This window comes from Mus caroli, unplaced genomic scaffold, assembly GCF_978045245.1.
Source record: "Mus caroli unplaced genomic scaffold, Mus_caroli_1 scaffold_11, whole genome shotgun sequence".
Classification (NCBI taxonomy): Eukaryota; Metazoa; Chordata; class Mammalia; order Rodentia; family Muridae; genus Mus; species Mus caroli.
The window spans coordinates 17,034,631-17,050,114 of NW_028227266.1; the positions used below are offsets into that span (position 1 = coordinate 17,034,631).

Genomic DNA, 15,484 nt, shown 5'->3' on the forward strand with positions numbered 1-15,484 from the left:
TAGAGCAGAAGTGTAGGCTAATAAGTCTTTAACACATTAGATTCATAATTTGAATTTTTGTAATGATTCAAAGTTGTAATATCAATATGAAAATTACTTTGTTAATAATTCTTTTTTTAATTTATTTTTTATGCTCCATATTCCATTCTCTGCCCTCCATTCACCTTGACTGTTTCACATCCCACACCTCCTCCCCATTCCACCATGTCTCCACATGAATGCCTCTACACACCCTCCACTCCACCTCACCTCTAAACTTCCTAGGGCCTCCAGTCTCTTGAGGGTTAGGTGAATCATCTCTGAATGAACACAGACCCAGAAATGCTCTACTGTATGTGTGTTGGGGGTCTTATATCTGCTGGTGTATGCTGTCTGTTTGGTAATCCAGTATTTGAGAGATCTTGGGGGTCCAGATTAATTGAGACTACTGGTCCTCCTACAGGATCACCCTTCCCCTCAGCTTCTTTCAGTCTTCCCTAATTCAACATCAGGGGTCAACTGCTTCTGTCCATTGATTGGGTGCAAATATCTGCATCTGACTCTTTCAGCTGCTTGTTGGGTCATTTCAAGATTATAACATCAATATGAAAATTATTTTGTTAATATTTCATTCTGTATAGGAAAAATAAAAGATTCAGATGTACTATGTTGATTATTTTACAACAATGAGATTAAATTTTATATCATCAAAGTGTATAAATGTTTGTAATAATAAGCACTTTATGAGGTATTGTCTCCATATATAAGTGCCACTTGATTGGAAATCATTCTACATTGACTTGTCTAAAATTAGGAAATCTTTTTCTTTGTAGCATAAATTGCTGAATCATAGATTTGTGCCAAGTTCCTGACAATTAGTAGGATGAAAGTAGTTAGATTTTTAGTGTACATAGAACCACACAAAGTTTATATACAATAGTTTAACCTAAGTACAGAGAGCCCACAGTCATACTGTGGATATTCACTTTCTCCTATTCTTCTATAATTAATACAAATTCTGTAGGGACTAGTACAACCAGGTCCCATTTGTGTAATTATGATATGCTGCACTGAACCTTCAAGACCATAGAATGGTCAGTAATCAGTCTGTAGAAGTTTCTAACTCTATATCTATCCTGGTTACAGAGGGTAGCCTTCATCTGACTACTCTAGTAGGCATGGTGGTGTGTTTGAATCTTCATTGTTTCTTCATGACTTAGAAGGAAAGTAGTTTGACTGAATAAGTGCTGAGAGATGGTAGATATGAAAAGGATTATTACAAGTCTTCAAACCTGATAATTTGGGTAGGTATTAGGGAAGAATAAAAATAAATGAATAAGAATAAGAATAAGAATAAGAATAAGAATAAGAATAAAAGAGTAAGAGTAAGAACAATACTAGAATATATTTTATTCTGATATATATGTCACTTTAATTGAGGTATCAGACATCTTATTCAATTTGGTTTTCGCCAACTATGGCTCTATGATACATGTGTATATCAAAATTGGTAATCTATTAAGGAATATCCAGATTTCAAATTTTGTATTCATGTTTTATTAGAATGAAAATTAATCTTGCATATTTTCTGAAATTTATAAAATATTCCATAAACATTTTTTACTACCAGTAATTATAACATATCATTTCTACATAAATATTCAAACACACAGTGGGCCTAAAATATGAATTCTGAAATTTGAGTAATGGTATCAGTATTCTGAACATGTGGATGTGTTAAAAAACATCCAGTTAAATATATTTATTAATGAGACTGAGTACTGCTTTATTTTAAAAACATAATCAGACAAAGTAGGTACTAATGATGTATGCCTTGTACATAAGGAAACTGACATTATTTGTAAGTACTTTAAATTCCTTTTTATCCAGTTTACACAGGTCCTTTGATGAAGGTTAAATTAGATTTTGTACTTTCTTTATGTTGTTTACTTTTCCCCATTCATACACTATGACCTGACAAAATAATCAGCTCTGTTTTCTTCAATGCAGATGAAGAAGGTATGCAAACCTCTACACATCTCTTAAGGTGTGTATGTTAGTTAGAAATACAAAGGTTTGAACCAAGAATTTTAAAGATCAATCACAGATCTTAGAGTCAAAAAAATTATGACAATGCTAACACAAAACATGGGATTGAGTTTTTAAAAAACAAGTGGTAGGTTGTCTGTTTTGATACAAATAAACCTATATAAGATTTTTAATTTCCAAAGGGACTTCATATAATTTACATCATTTAAGTAACCAGGAAGAGTGAATGTCAATGTTACATTTGTTGTCACCGATATCATATAATTATCTTCAACTATTAAACCATTTTTACAAAAAATTGAAAATTATCAAAGCCAAAGCTATAAGTTACATATTAAATAATTTAGAAATCATCCTCCTAAGAGATAAGTAAGAATAATGCTTAATTCCTGGGGGTAACTGACACACTATAATGTTTAAAAAATAAAAATTATGAACTTTAATTTTGAGGAAAAAAAAACACTTTCTACATAGCCATACTGTCTCAAACTCTTTCTGTTATTCTGACAAATAGATATCAATTTAAAATCTTGTTATGGTATATTTGTTTCACACAATATTGGATTTAGCAATTGTGTTTTAAGTGTAGCATGAACTTTGACCAGGTTCACTCACTAACACATTTTTTCTGCTTACCTCCCCCTCCTCCCCCAATGTTTCCTCCTCCATTTCTAAAATAATAAGCCTTTAGACTTTCCTCTGCCTCAATCTCCCAAGCATGGGTTTTACAAGCATACACTGATTGTATGACTGTATCAGATAATTTAGTGTTCATATAGTGCTTCCAATTCTTGAAATGAACATGGGTATATAATGCCTTCTACCCAGGCTCATATGCATGAAGAAAAATTATTTGTGTACCTAAGGAAGTGAGTAGCACATGAAACGCTAATGAACTACTTCAAAGATTGTGTTTGTGGAAACCACAAATACTTCTGTATTTATGTGGGAAACCTTAAGTGAGAGTATTTACATTCAAATTTCTTAGAATTCAGAGTGATTTTATATTTGACTTATTCATTTTGAAATCATTATTTTTTTCTTTCTAAAAGGGTGATCATGAAACTAAAAATGAAAAACATAACACATGTTTCACAATTTTATCTTCTGAGAGTATCTGATGATCCAGAACTGCAGCCCTTTCTCAGTGGGTTGTTCCTTTCCATGTACCTGATATCAGTCCTTGGGAACCTCCTCATCGTCCTGACTGTCAGCTCGTTCTCCCACCTCCATACTCCAATGTATTTCTTCCTCTCCATTCTGTCCCTGGCTGACATTGGCTTCATTTCTACAACAGTCCCAAACATGATTGCAGAGCTTCAAATCCACAGTCCAGTCATATCCTATGTGGGCTGCCTCACTCAGATGTCTCTTTTTATCATTTTTGCATGTATGGATAATATGCTTCTGGCTGTGATGGCATATGACAGGTTTGTGGCCATCTGTCACCCACTGCGTTATGCAATAATCATGAATCCTTGTCGCTGTGGAGTCTTAGTTTTAATGTCTTTTTCTGCTAGCCTTTTTGAATCCCTGCTTCACAATTTGGTTGCCTTACAACTTAAGTGTTTCAAAGATGTGGCAATTGCCAATTTCTTCTGTCACCCTTCTCAACTTCTAAATTTAAGTTGCAACAACACATTTAATAATAACATACTCATGTATGTTATTGGTGTCATACTTGGTGTTGTTCCCTTATCAGGGATCCTTATTTCATACTTTAAAATCATTTCTTCTATTCTGAGAATCACCTCTTCAAGTGGGAGATATAAAGCTTTCTCTACCTGTGGGTCTCACCTCGCAGTGGTATGCTTATTTTATGGAACAGGGCTTGGAGAGTATTTTGGCTCACTTTTGTCTCATTCTTCTGGAAACAATGTGGTGGCCTCATTAATGTACACTGTGGTCACCCCCATGCTAAATCCTTTCATCTACAGTCTGAGGAATCAGGACATTAGTGATTCCCTTAAAAGGCTCCACTTTTGTACTGGTTAATCACAGGTCCCATGGAATCAGCTGGATATTTTTGAAGAAAGTTTTAAAAACTAACCATCTAGAACTGTGTGTACTGCCACATTGTTCCCATGATCTTTCTAAAGGTTGATGCATTTAATTAATTTGTATTCATAACAAAATGGTGCTTTACTAGAGTGACAATAGAAGAAATTGCAAGGTTTCTCTCTAAGACAGGCTGAACTGAAACTTCTGTATCTGCCTCTGGCTCTTGAGTGCTACAACTAAGGTATGTGCGACAACACTCAGTTGAATTTATTTTTTTTTTATTTCTAAAAAATCCAGTTTCAAAGGTCAACTAAATTTATGGGTTAAATGATAGTAAAGGTTGTTGAAAATTGTGAATGTGACCATACTAAGTAAGACCCTGAAAACTGTCACTGCCATTTGTTTTTCTTATGTACACCTTACACTATAAAACCAGTTGAAACTCAAAAGAAAATTAAAAGAAATTAACATAATTTATATAATTATAATATTAAGTTTACTTCTGAGTAGAGAAAGGATCCCACTATTTTTGTGGACATTTGTTTTACTCATTTTATCCTCCTCTAATTCTTTCACATGTCTCTCCTCTTTTTTTACATCTTTTTACTCTGTCTCCTCTCCTCAATCAACTACAATATGTGAACTCAGTTGACTATTTCTAAGCACTGTAGATTGAATGTCAAATATTATGCAGAGTAATCATCCAGTGTCTCCAACACCAAAGTTGAACTCATCTAATTATATTAGGCTCCATTTAAGTGTCTCCTCTTTTTTATTTTTATTTTTTACAATGCTCCTATCTTCTCATGTCAATCAAAAAGAAAGAGCCTTGAGAGTTTGGTCAGCATATTTCAGTATATGTGCACTTGAACTGTGTTCCTTGATCTTTAGTCATGAGACACACAATGGATGAAAAAATACCAGAAGCATTGTTTCTTCATCATCAAGACTAACACTGAGTACTGAATAGAAGGATGTGCTTATAATATGTGAAATTTAAGATATGGGACTTGTTAAGTTTTAGGTAGTGGTTGATGTGGGCATCCTAGGAATCTTATTCAAAACATACTTTCATCTATTGCTGAGTATATGTCTATAAACATCTTATATAGGGAAACAGAAAATATCTCTCAATAAGCTCATCCTTAAACGTATAAAATAATTTTAGTGTGATTATGAAAATGAGGATGGTGGTACAGCAGTGTCTACAATACAAACAATTATGAAGGATGCTTCTGATTTCCAAACTCTGAGCTCAAGAGCTCTGTTGTTTAGATCAGTATCTATCTATCATCATGTTTTCTACTTGACTTCCCTATTTTATATGTGACACATTAGGTTTATTTTATATAAAAGAACAGAGGTTGTGTGTAAATTGTTATGGTTCTTTGGTCAAGAAATCTGGGATCATTTGTGGCATCTCTTTACAAATCATAGGCTGTGCATTAAACATTGAGGTTTTATTTTTTCTGTTGAGCTCAATCTGTATACATTTTTTATTTTCTTGTCACTCTAGTATGAGAAGCCTCCCTCATTTGTGCACTTTCACATCAGTTTGTTTTATTTTGCTCTGTTTTATTTTTGTCACATGGAATATCACTGGCAGAAATTTGCTTCATGAGTAATAGAGAAACTAACTAAGGTCATTGTAAGACAAGAAGGGTTTAGCAAGAGAGGTGCAATGAGGAAAGCAAATATGTATGAGATGCTATTGATGTAGGCCTTCTCCTTTTTTGATAACTTAGTCATACAAAGTACTTAAGTTAAATGTTAATTGCTGTGTCCACAGCTTGTAAATTCTTTTATAAATTTTTAAAGTAGTGAAAGTGTTTAATACATTCAAAAGGCCACTGTTTTAAATGGAACCAAATGTAAAAACATGAAAAATACTTTTTCCCATATAATTGATAAAACTGTATGGATTTGATACAAATAAACATGTACAGAACCACTTCAAACACTTGAAATATTTAATATATTAAAATCACTGATGTGGATTTTATAATAATGGCACATTTGTGGACTTATAGAAAATATTAATGTGTGAACTGGCTAGTTTTAAGTCAACTTGACAAAGCTAGAATTATCTGAAAAAAGGAAACCTTAATTTAGAAAAATGTATTCCTAATATGTGGCTATAGGACATTTTAATAATTAGTAAGTGATGCAAGGGATTCCATGCCTGGGTTGGTGGTCCCAGGCTATATAATAATGCAGGCAGGGCAATCTGTGGGGAGAAAACCAGTAAACAGCATAACTTTAGGTCCTCAATATCAACTTCTAACCCCCAAATTCCTACAATGTTTGAGTTCCTATCCAACTTCCTTTGATGATGAACACTGCTGTGGAAGTGTAAGCCAAATAATCCCTCCACTTGCTTTTAGTCATAGTGTCTCATCACAACAGTAGTAACACTAAGAAAATGTGTTTTTTAACAAAGCAGTTATTGAAATTTTAAATTTACAAAACAAATTTGAAGGAGCTACACAATAATTTCAACAAAAATGACAGTCATTTACTGTCATTCAATATTTCCATATATTGAAACTAAACTAGCTATTCTTATCCCCTTCAAGTATGCAAAAATAATATGTGTAAATTAATTCAATATTGAAATATAACTTGATCATTATAAAGTCAATACTCCTTACCCTAGATATGATAATAAAATAATCATAAGCTTTCAAGATCTTTGAATTTATTGACACATGTAAAGGAACAGACACACTCCTGTGCCCCATGAATATACAGTACTGATAGATAAAAAGCACTCAGAACTTTTGCCTCCATTGTAAAATTTTGCTGCATCTCTAACACTGGAACAGACAGGTAAAATATCCACAAACCTCTCAGTTCCAATATTTCTTGAATCCATTTCTATTAAGAAACTGGACAGAGTTTAAATCTGAATACTACAAATATCTGTGGCCATGTACTTAAGAGTCCCTGATTAAAATGCAAGCATGTTTCCATTTCTGATATTCACTTACAGAAAGTGATACATTGGGTTAGAAGTCATCTCTGTTCAAATGAAAATGAACACACAACACATCAAAACCTATAGTTGAATGCATTTCTGAGGGGAAAGTTTAAACTTAGAACTCAAAACATTGGTATTACAAATCTAATCTCTAAAAAATTAATAACTTAATGATTTATGGAAGCCTGAGAACATAAAAAGAAACCAACCCAAACTAATGAATAAAAACAAACAGTAAGATCAGGGGAAAAAAATCAATGAAATAGAAACAAAGAAAAATAAAATGGTTAAAATGAAGAGCTGATTCTTGAGAAACATGAGGAATATTGATAACCACTTACCCAAATTAAGCAAAAGAAAAAGGGAAAATACAAAGATGAATCAAATTATATAAGTAGATACAGCCATTACAACATATGCCAATACAATCCAAAATATCATAAGTCCATACTTTAAAAACTTATTCAAACAAACTAGGAGTTCTAAAATAAATGTATAAAATTCTAAGTGCATATAAACTACTAATGTTCAAACAAGGGAATATAAAATGGCCACATCACAATGAGATCAAAGCAGGGGAAAACCTGGCTTAAAACAAAAATACCTGCCAGGTATCTGTACATCCTGTGTTGTTGGTCAGGGTAGCCTCAGATGACTCCTAGCTCATGTAGAATATTTTCCTTTCTCTTGATTGCCAGCAATAATTAGATGATAAGACCATATCTCTGCTACATTTAAAAAAAATTAAGCTGGATTTAAGCTTAAATCTTCCTCCTGATGGCTAGATTTCACAGTGTTGAAATGCTATGTAGGCTTCAGAGGGTGTTAAAATATCAATGAAAGGAAATATATAGACTATAGTGCCAACCTGCCATGATTACTGAGACTATTGTACTCTAACTGTAACAGGCATAACCAACTACTATCAGTGTGGCTTGACGCCCCCCCCCCCCCCTTTCACAGAAGGTAGTTCATCTGCATTCTTTTTTTTTTTTTTTTGGTTTTTCGAGACAGGGTTTCTCTGTGTAGCCCTGGCTGTCCTGGCACTCACTTTGTAGACCAGGCTGGCCTCGAACTCAGAAATCCGCCTGCCTCTGCCTCCCGAGTGCTGGGATTAAAGGCGTGCGCCACCACGGCCGGCTTCATCTGCATTCTTAATACTGTAAATCTGATCAAAATCCATAGCTAAGAATTGCACAGACAAGAAAGAATGTCTCAATACCAAATTAATGTGGTGACACTAAATTTTAGTTTTAAATTTTATCTTCATATCTATAAACAAATGTAACTCTTTTCCTTAATCAGAGAAGCTATTCTTATTCATCAATGGTGGCTAATGTAGAGACTTGTGGATGTTAATGTATGCTTGGAATAAGTGATGGTTGAGGGCTCAGCTCTAAAAAGAATATTTAATGCAGGGACTCTAAGGTCCAGGAATCATTGTAGAAGACAGATTAGAAAGAATGTAAGAGCCAGAAAATATGGAGAAGAGATTAATAATGGTACTTTCAAGGCACGACACAGGACACACCAATTATAAGATTTCCTCACAACATGTGCACAAGACTGAACATGAAATCAGCCAATTGTGGATGGTAGAGTGGTTTGTGTGACCCTACCACTCCCTTTATAACTGTTAACAGCTGATGTGTATGGGGAGAAAGACAATCATTTGCCTCAGTTGCATATCAATCATTAAGCACAACATGGTCATTGACTCGTTTCAAAATTGTGGCATAGAGAAGATCCTACTTAGAATTCGGGACACAAAATTAAATGGCATTGGTGTGGTAAAAAGATCTGTAAAGAGGAAAGGGTGATAACAGAAGTGGGTAAGAGATAATGATAGATGAGGAGTGAGAATTAACACGGTACAATATGTGTGTGCAAGTACTAATTTGTCAAAGAATATACACAATCAGAAAAAAAGAATTAAAATAAGGCAAGCATTGTTAAATTTACAATCATTTGTACTAATTACACTCAAATTCTTGAAAGAAAATCATTTTTAGAAAATTATTTTCTGATCCGGCCACCTTCCCGGCCAGAGGAAAGGGGTCTGAGTGGAGAGGGAGCACTTTGCCTAAACATCAGCAGCAGACATCCTGGTTCCGGGACCCCGCCAAGTGCATTCTGCACAGGCCCCAGATATCCGGCCACCTTCCCAGCCAGAGGAAAGGGGTCCGAGCGGAGAGGGAGCACTTTGCCTGAGCATCGGCAGCAGATATCATGGTTCTGGGACCCCACAGAGTGTATTCTGCACAGGTGAGAGTATGGAACACAGAACTAAAAGCTTCTGAGACAGGGGGAGCCACAGAGCTTCTAAGGCAGCCCCCTTATCGGGCCCCAGACAGCTGGCCACTTCCCGGCCAGAGGTTAGGGTTCTGACCACCCAGGAACGCTTTGCCTGAGCATCAGCAGCAGATATCCTGGATCCGGGACCCCGCCCAGTGTATTCTGCACAGCCCCAGAAATTACCAGATGGCAAAAGGCAAACACAAGAATCCTGCTAACAGAAATCAAGACGACTCACCAACATCAGAAAGCAGCACTCCCACCCCACCTAGTCCTGGGCACCCCAACACAACCGAAAAGCTAGACCCGGATTTAAAAGCATATCACATGATGATGGTAGAGGACATCAAGAAGAATTTAATAACTCACTTAAAGAAATACAGGAGAACATTGCTAAACAGTTACAAGTCCTTAAAGAAAAACAGGAAAACACAACCAAACAGGTAGAAGTCCTCAAAGAAAAACAGGAAAACACATCCAAACAGGTGATGGAAATGAATAAAACTATAATAGACCTAAAAAGGGAAGTAGACACAATAAAGAAAACCCAAAGTGAGGCAACGCTGGAGATAGAAACCCTAGGAAAGAAATCTGGAACCATAGATGCGAGCATCAGCAACAGAATAGAAGAGATGGAAGAGAGAATCTCAGGTGCAGAAGATTCCATAGAGAACTTCGGCACAACAATCAAAGAAAATACAAAATGCAAAAGGATCCTAACTCAAAACATCCAGGAAATCGAGGACACAATGAGAAGACCAAACCTACGGATAATAGGAGTTGATGAGACGGAAGATTTTCAACTTAAAGGGCCAGCAAATATCTTCAACAAAATTTTAGAAGAAAACTTCCCAAACCTAAAGAAAGAGATGCCCATGATCATACAAGAAGCCTACAGAACTCCAAATAGACTGGACCAGAAAAGAAATTCCTCCCGACACATAATAATCAGAACAACAAATGCACTAAAGATAGGATATTAAAAGCAGTAAGGGAGAAAGGTCAAGTAACATAGAAAGGCAAGCCTATCAGAATTACACCAGACTTTTCACCAGAGACTATGAAAGCCAGAAGAGCCTAGACAGATGTTCTACAGACACTAAGAGAACACAAATGCCAGTGTAGGCTGCTATACCCGGACAAACTCTCAATTACCATAGATGGAGAAACCAAAGTATTCCATGACAAAACCAAATTCACACATTATCTTTCCACGAATCCAGCCCTTCAAAGGATAATAACAGAAAAAAACCAATACAAGGACGGAAATCACACCCTAGAAAAAGCAAGAAAGTACTCCCTCAACAAACCAAAAGGAAGACAGCCACAAAACAGAATGCCAAATTTAACAACAAAAATAACAGGAAGCAACATTTACTTTTCCTTAATATCTCTCAATATCAATGGTCTCAACTCCCCAATAAAAAGACATAGACTAACAGACTGGCTTCACAAACAGGACCCAACATTCTGCTGATTACAGGAAACCCATCTCAGGGAAAAAGACAGACACTACCTCAGAATGAAAGACTGGAAAACAATTTTCCAAGCAAATAGCCTGAGGAAACAAGCTGGAGTAGCAATTCTTTTTTTTTTTAATATATTTTATTACGTATTTTCCTCAATTACATTTCCAATGCTATCCCAAAAGTCCCCCATACCCTCCCACCTCTCCCCCATGTCCCTACCCACCCATTCCCATTTTTTTTTTTTTTTTTTTTGGCCCTGGCGTTCCCCTGTACTGGGGCATATAAAGTTTGTGTGTCCAATGGGCCTCTCTTCCAGAGATGGCCGACTAGGCCATCTTTTGATACATATGCAGCTAGAGTCAAGAGCTCCGGGGTACTGGTTAGTTCATAATGTTGTACCACCTATAGGGTTGCAGGTCCCTTTAGCTCCTTGGGCACTTTCTCCAGCTCCTCCATTGGGAGCCCTGTGATCCATCCACTAGCTGACTGTGAGCATCCAATTATGTGTTTGCTAGGCCCCAGCATAGTCTCACAAGAGACAGCTATATCAGGGTCCTTTCAGCAAACATTTCCTAGTGTATGCAATGGTGTCAGCATTTGGAAGTTGATTATGGGATGGATCCCTGGGTATGGCAGTCTCTAGATGGTCCATCCTTTCGTCACAGCTCCAATCTTTGTTTCTGTAACTCCTTCCATGGATGTTTTGTTCCCAATTCTAAGAAGGGGTACAGTGACCCCACTTTGGTCTTCAACCTTCTCGAGTTTCATGTGTTTAGCAGATTGTATTATATATCTTGGGTATCCTAAGTTTTGGGCTAATATCCACTTATCAGTGAGTACATATTGTGTGAGTTCCTTTGTGATTGTGTTACCTCACTCAGGATGATGCCCTCCAGGTCCATCCATTTGCCTATGAATTTCATAAATTCATTCTTTTTAATAGCTGAGTAGTACTCCATTGTGTAAATGTACCACATTTTCTGTTTCCATTCCTCTGTTGAGGGGCATCTGGGTTCTTTCCAGCTTCTGGCTATGATAAATAAGGCTGCTAGGAACATAGTGGAGCATGTGTCCTTCTTACCGGTTGGAACATCTTCTGGATATATGCCCAAGAGAGGTATTGATGGATCCTCTGGTATTTCTATGTCCAATTTTCTAAGGAACCGCCAGACTGATTTCCAGAGTGGTTGTACAAGCTTGCAATCCCACCAACAATGGAGGAGTGTTCCTCTTTCTCTACATCCTCGCCAGCATCTTCTGTCACCTGAATTTTTAATCTTAGCCATTCTGACTGATGTGAGGTGGAATCTCAGGGTTGTTTTGATTTGCATTTCCTTAATGATTAGGGATGTTGAACATTTTTTCAGGTGCTTCTCAGCCATTCGGTATTCCTCAGGTGAGAATTCTTTGTTCAGTTCTGAGCCCCATTTTTTAATGGGGTTATTTGATTTTCTGGAGTCCACCTTCTTGAGTTCTTTATATATATTGGATATTAGTCCTCTATCTGATTTAGGATAGGTAAAGATCCTTTCCCAATCTGTTGGTGGTCTTTTTGTCTTATTGACGGTGTCTTTTGCCTTGCAGAAGCTTTGCAGTTTCATGAGGTCCCATTTATCAATTCTTGATCTTACCGTGCAAGCCATTGCTGTTCTGTTCAGGAATTTTTCCCCTGTGCCCTTATCTTCAAGGCATGGTACTGGTATAGTGACAGACAAGTAGACCAATGGGATAGAATTGAAGACCCAGAAATGAAGCCACACACCTACGGTCACTTGATCTTCGACAAGGGAGCTAAAACCATCCAGTGGAAGAAAGACAGCATTTTCGACAAATGGTGCTGGCACAACTGGTTGTTATAATGTAGAAGAATGTGAATCGATCCATTCCTATCTCCTTGTACTAAGGTCAAATCTAAGTTGATCAAGGAACTTCACATAAAACCAGAGACACTGAAACTTATAGAGGAGAAAGTGGGGAAGAGCCTCGAAGATATGGGTACAGGGGAAAATTTCCTGAATAGAACAGCAATAGCTTGTGCTGTAAAATCAAGGATTGACAAATGGGACCTCATGAAACTGCAAAGCTTCTGCAAGGCAAAAGACACCATCAATAAGACAAAAAGGCCACCAACATATTGGGAAAGAATCTTTACCTATCTTAAATCAGATAGGGGACTAATATCCAACATATATAAAGAACTCAAGAAGGTGGACTCCAGCAAATCAAATAACCCCATTAAAAAATGGGGCTCAGAGCTAAACAAAGAATTCTCACCTGAGGAATACCGAATGGCTGAGAAGTACCTGAAAATATGTTCAATATCCTTTATCATCAGAGAAATGCAAATCAAAACAACCCTGAGATTTCATCTCACACCAGTCAGAATGGCTAAGATCAAAAAATTCAGGTGACAGCAGATGCTGGCTAGGATGTGGAGAAAGAGGAACACTCCTCTATTGTTGGTGGGATTGCAAGCTTATACAACCACTCTGGAAATCAGTCTGGTGGTTCCTCAGAAAATTGAACATAGTACTACCAGAGGATCCCACAATACCTCTTCTGGGCATATATCCAGAAGATGTCCTAACCGGTAAGAAGGACACATGCTCCACTATGTTCATAGCAGCCTTATTTATAATAGCCAGAAGCTGGAAAGAACACAGATGCCTCTCAACAGAGGAATGGATACAAAAAATATGGTACATTTACACAATGGAGTACTACTCAGCTGTTAAAAAGAATGAATTTATGAAATTCCTAGGCAAATGGTTGGACCTGGTGGGCATCACCCTGAGTGAGGTAACACAATCACAAAAGAACTCAAATGATATGTACTCACTGATAAGTAGATATTAGCCCAGAAACTTAGTATAGCGAGATATAAGATACAATTTGCAAAACACATGAAACTGAAAAAGAACGAAGACCAAAGTGTGGACACTTTGCCCCTTCTTAGAATTGGGAACAAAATACCCATGGAAGGAATTACAGAGACAAAGTTTGGAGCTGAGACAAAAGGATGGACCATCTAGAGACTGCCATATCCAGTGATCCATCCCATAATCAGCCTCCAAACGCTGACACCATTGCATACACTAGGAAATGTTTGCTGAAAGAACCCTGATATAGCTGTCTCTTGTGAGACTACGCCAGGGCCTAGCAAACACATAATTGGATGCTCACAGTCAGCTAGTGGATGGATCACAGGGCCCCCAATGGAAGAGCTAGAGAAAGTTCCCAAGTAGCTAAAGGGATCTGCAACCCTATAGTTGGAACAACATTATGAACTAACCAGTACCCCGGAGCTCTTGACTCTAGCTGCATATGTATCAAAAGATGGCCTAGTAGGCCATCACTGGAAAGATAGGCCTATTGGACTTGCAAACTTTATATGCCCCAGTACAGGGGAACACCAGGGCCAAAAAGTGGGAATGGGTGGGTAGGGGAGTGGGGTGAGGGTATGGGGGACTTTTGGGATAGCATTGGAATTGTAAATGAGGAAAAATACCTAATAAAGATATAAAAAAATAAAATAAAAATAAAAATAAAAATAAAGTTGGCTATAATGTCTTCTTCTTATGCTTCTGTTGCGTTTGGAACATTCAGGGCTTTCTGTAGCAAGATAGTTGAGTTCTGGCGGTAAAATTATGATTTCATTGCAGGTTCTTTTGCTCTTACACTGGCTTCTAGACTTCTTGTTTGGGTTAATTAGAGGTCTAGGTGTCCATTTTGAGTATGTTTTATTGTATGTGTTTTTGTTCCTTAGTTTCTATTTCCTCTATGGTCTTCTGGTCTATGTGGCCTGGGATTCTCCTAGTCCATTGTGGTCTCTGGTAGTGTGGGGAGTTTCTATCTCAGTTGGACGCTAGAGAAAGGCAACTAGGAGGGCACAGGACTTGGGGATATGGTGGGAAGATGCCAAGTTTGTTAGATAGTGGGAGAGTTTGGCAGGCAGGCAGCCTACTTGGAATTCTCCCAGTCTGAAGTCTCAAGTGGGTAGTCTATGCTCCTTTTGGAGGCTGGGGCACAGCAAAGGACTAAGGAGAGGGTAAGGCATTCGTGAGACAGTGAGGAAGTCTGGGGGAAGTGCAGCCTACCTAGCCTTCTCCCAGTCAATGAGGTTTTAGTGATTGATTGATTGATTGACCCTATTGGTGAGGTTTTCCACTAAACCTTTTATTTAACCTCTGTGGGGTTTTTTTGGTTTGTTTCGATGATCATGTTGTTTTGTTTTCATTTTCTTCAGAATTTACTCTTATTGAATTCTACCACAATGGACTTTCTTATCTCATCCAGCTACTCATGTTCTCTTGTAATAAATATATGTCCTCAACTACAGTCACATATCTGTCCGAAGTAATTTCAAGTGAATCCAAGTCCTTATTTAAAGGAAGAAAATTATTTATTTGGCTTGCACCTCCAGATCATAGTCTATTATCAAGGAAATTCAGAAGAACTCAACAAGAACTCAAACAGCAGCTTGAAGCAGAATCATAGAGAACACTGTTTATTGCTTAACTCACAGACTTCTGCTTAGACAGCTTTTTTATATAGCCTAGGAATACACCTACTTTGGGATGTGCACAATAGGTTGGATGAAGAAAGTGCTCAAAACATACCCACAAGCATCTAACCTAGACAATTTCTCAGTTGAGATTCTCATTTCAGTTTACTCTAGATTGTATCAAGTTGACAGCTAAAGCTAACTAGA

The 15,484-nt window shown here is 37.2% G+C and overlaps 1 protein-coding gene across 1 annotated transcript; it reads left to right on the forward strand.

Moving 5' to 3' along the window:
- Positions 1-3,090: 3,090 nt before the first annotated feature.
- Positions 3,091-4,206, forward strand: LOC110301456 (olfactory receptor 7E24-like). The gene has a single exon (XM_021171922.2). It carries the CDS (start codon positions 3,100-3,102, stop codon positions 4,021-4,023), a length of 924 nt encoding a protein of 307 aa, XP_021027581.2. The 5' UTR covers positions 3,091-3,099; the 3' UTR covers positions 4,024-4,206.
- The last annotated feature ends 11,278 nt before the right edge of the window (positions 4,207-15,484 follow it).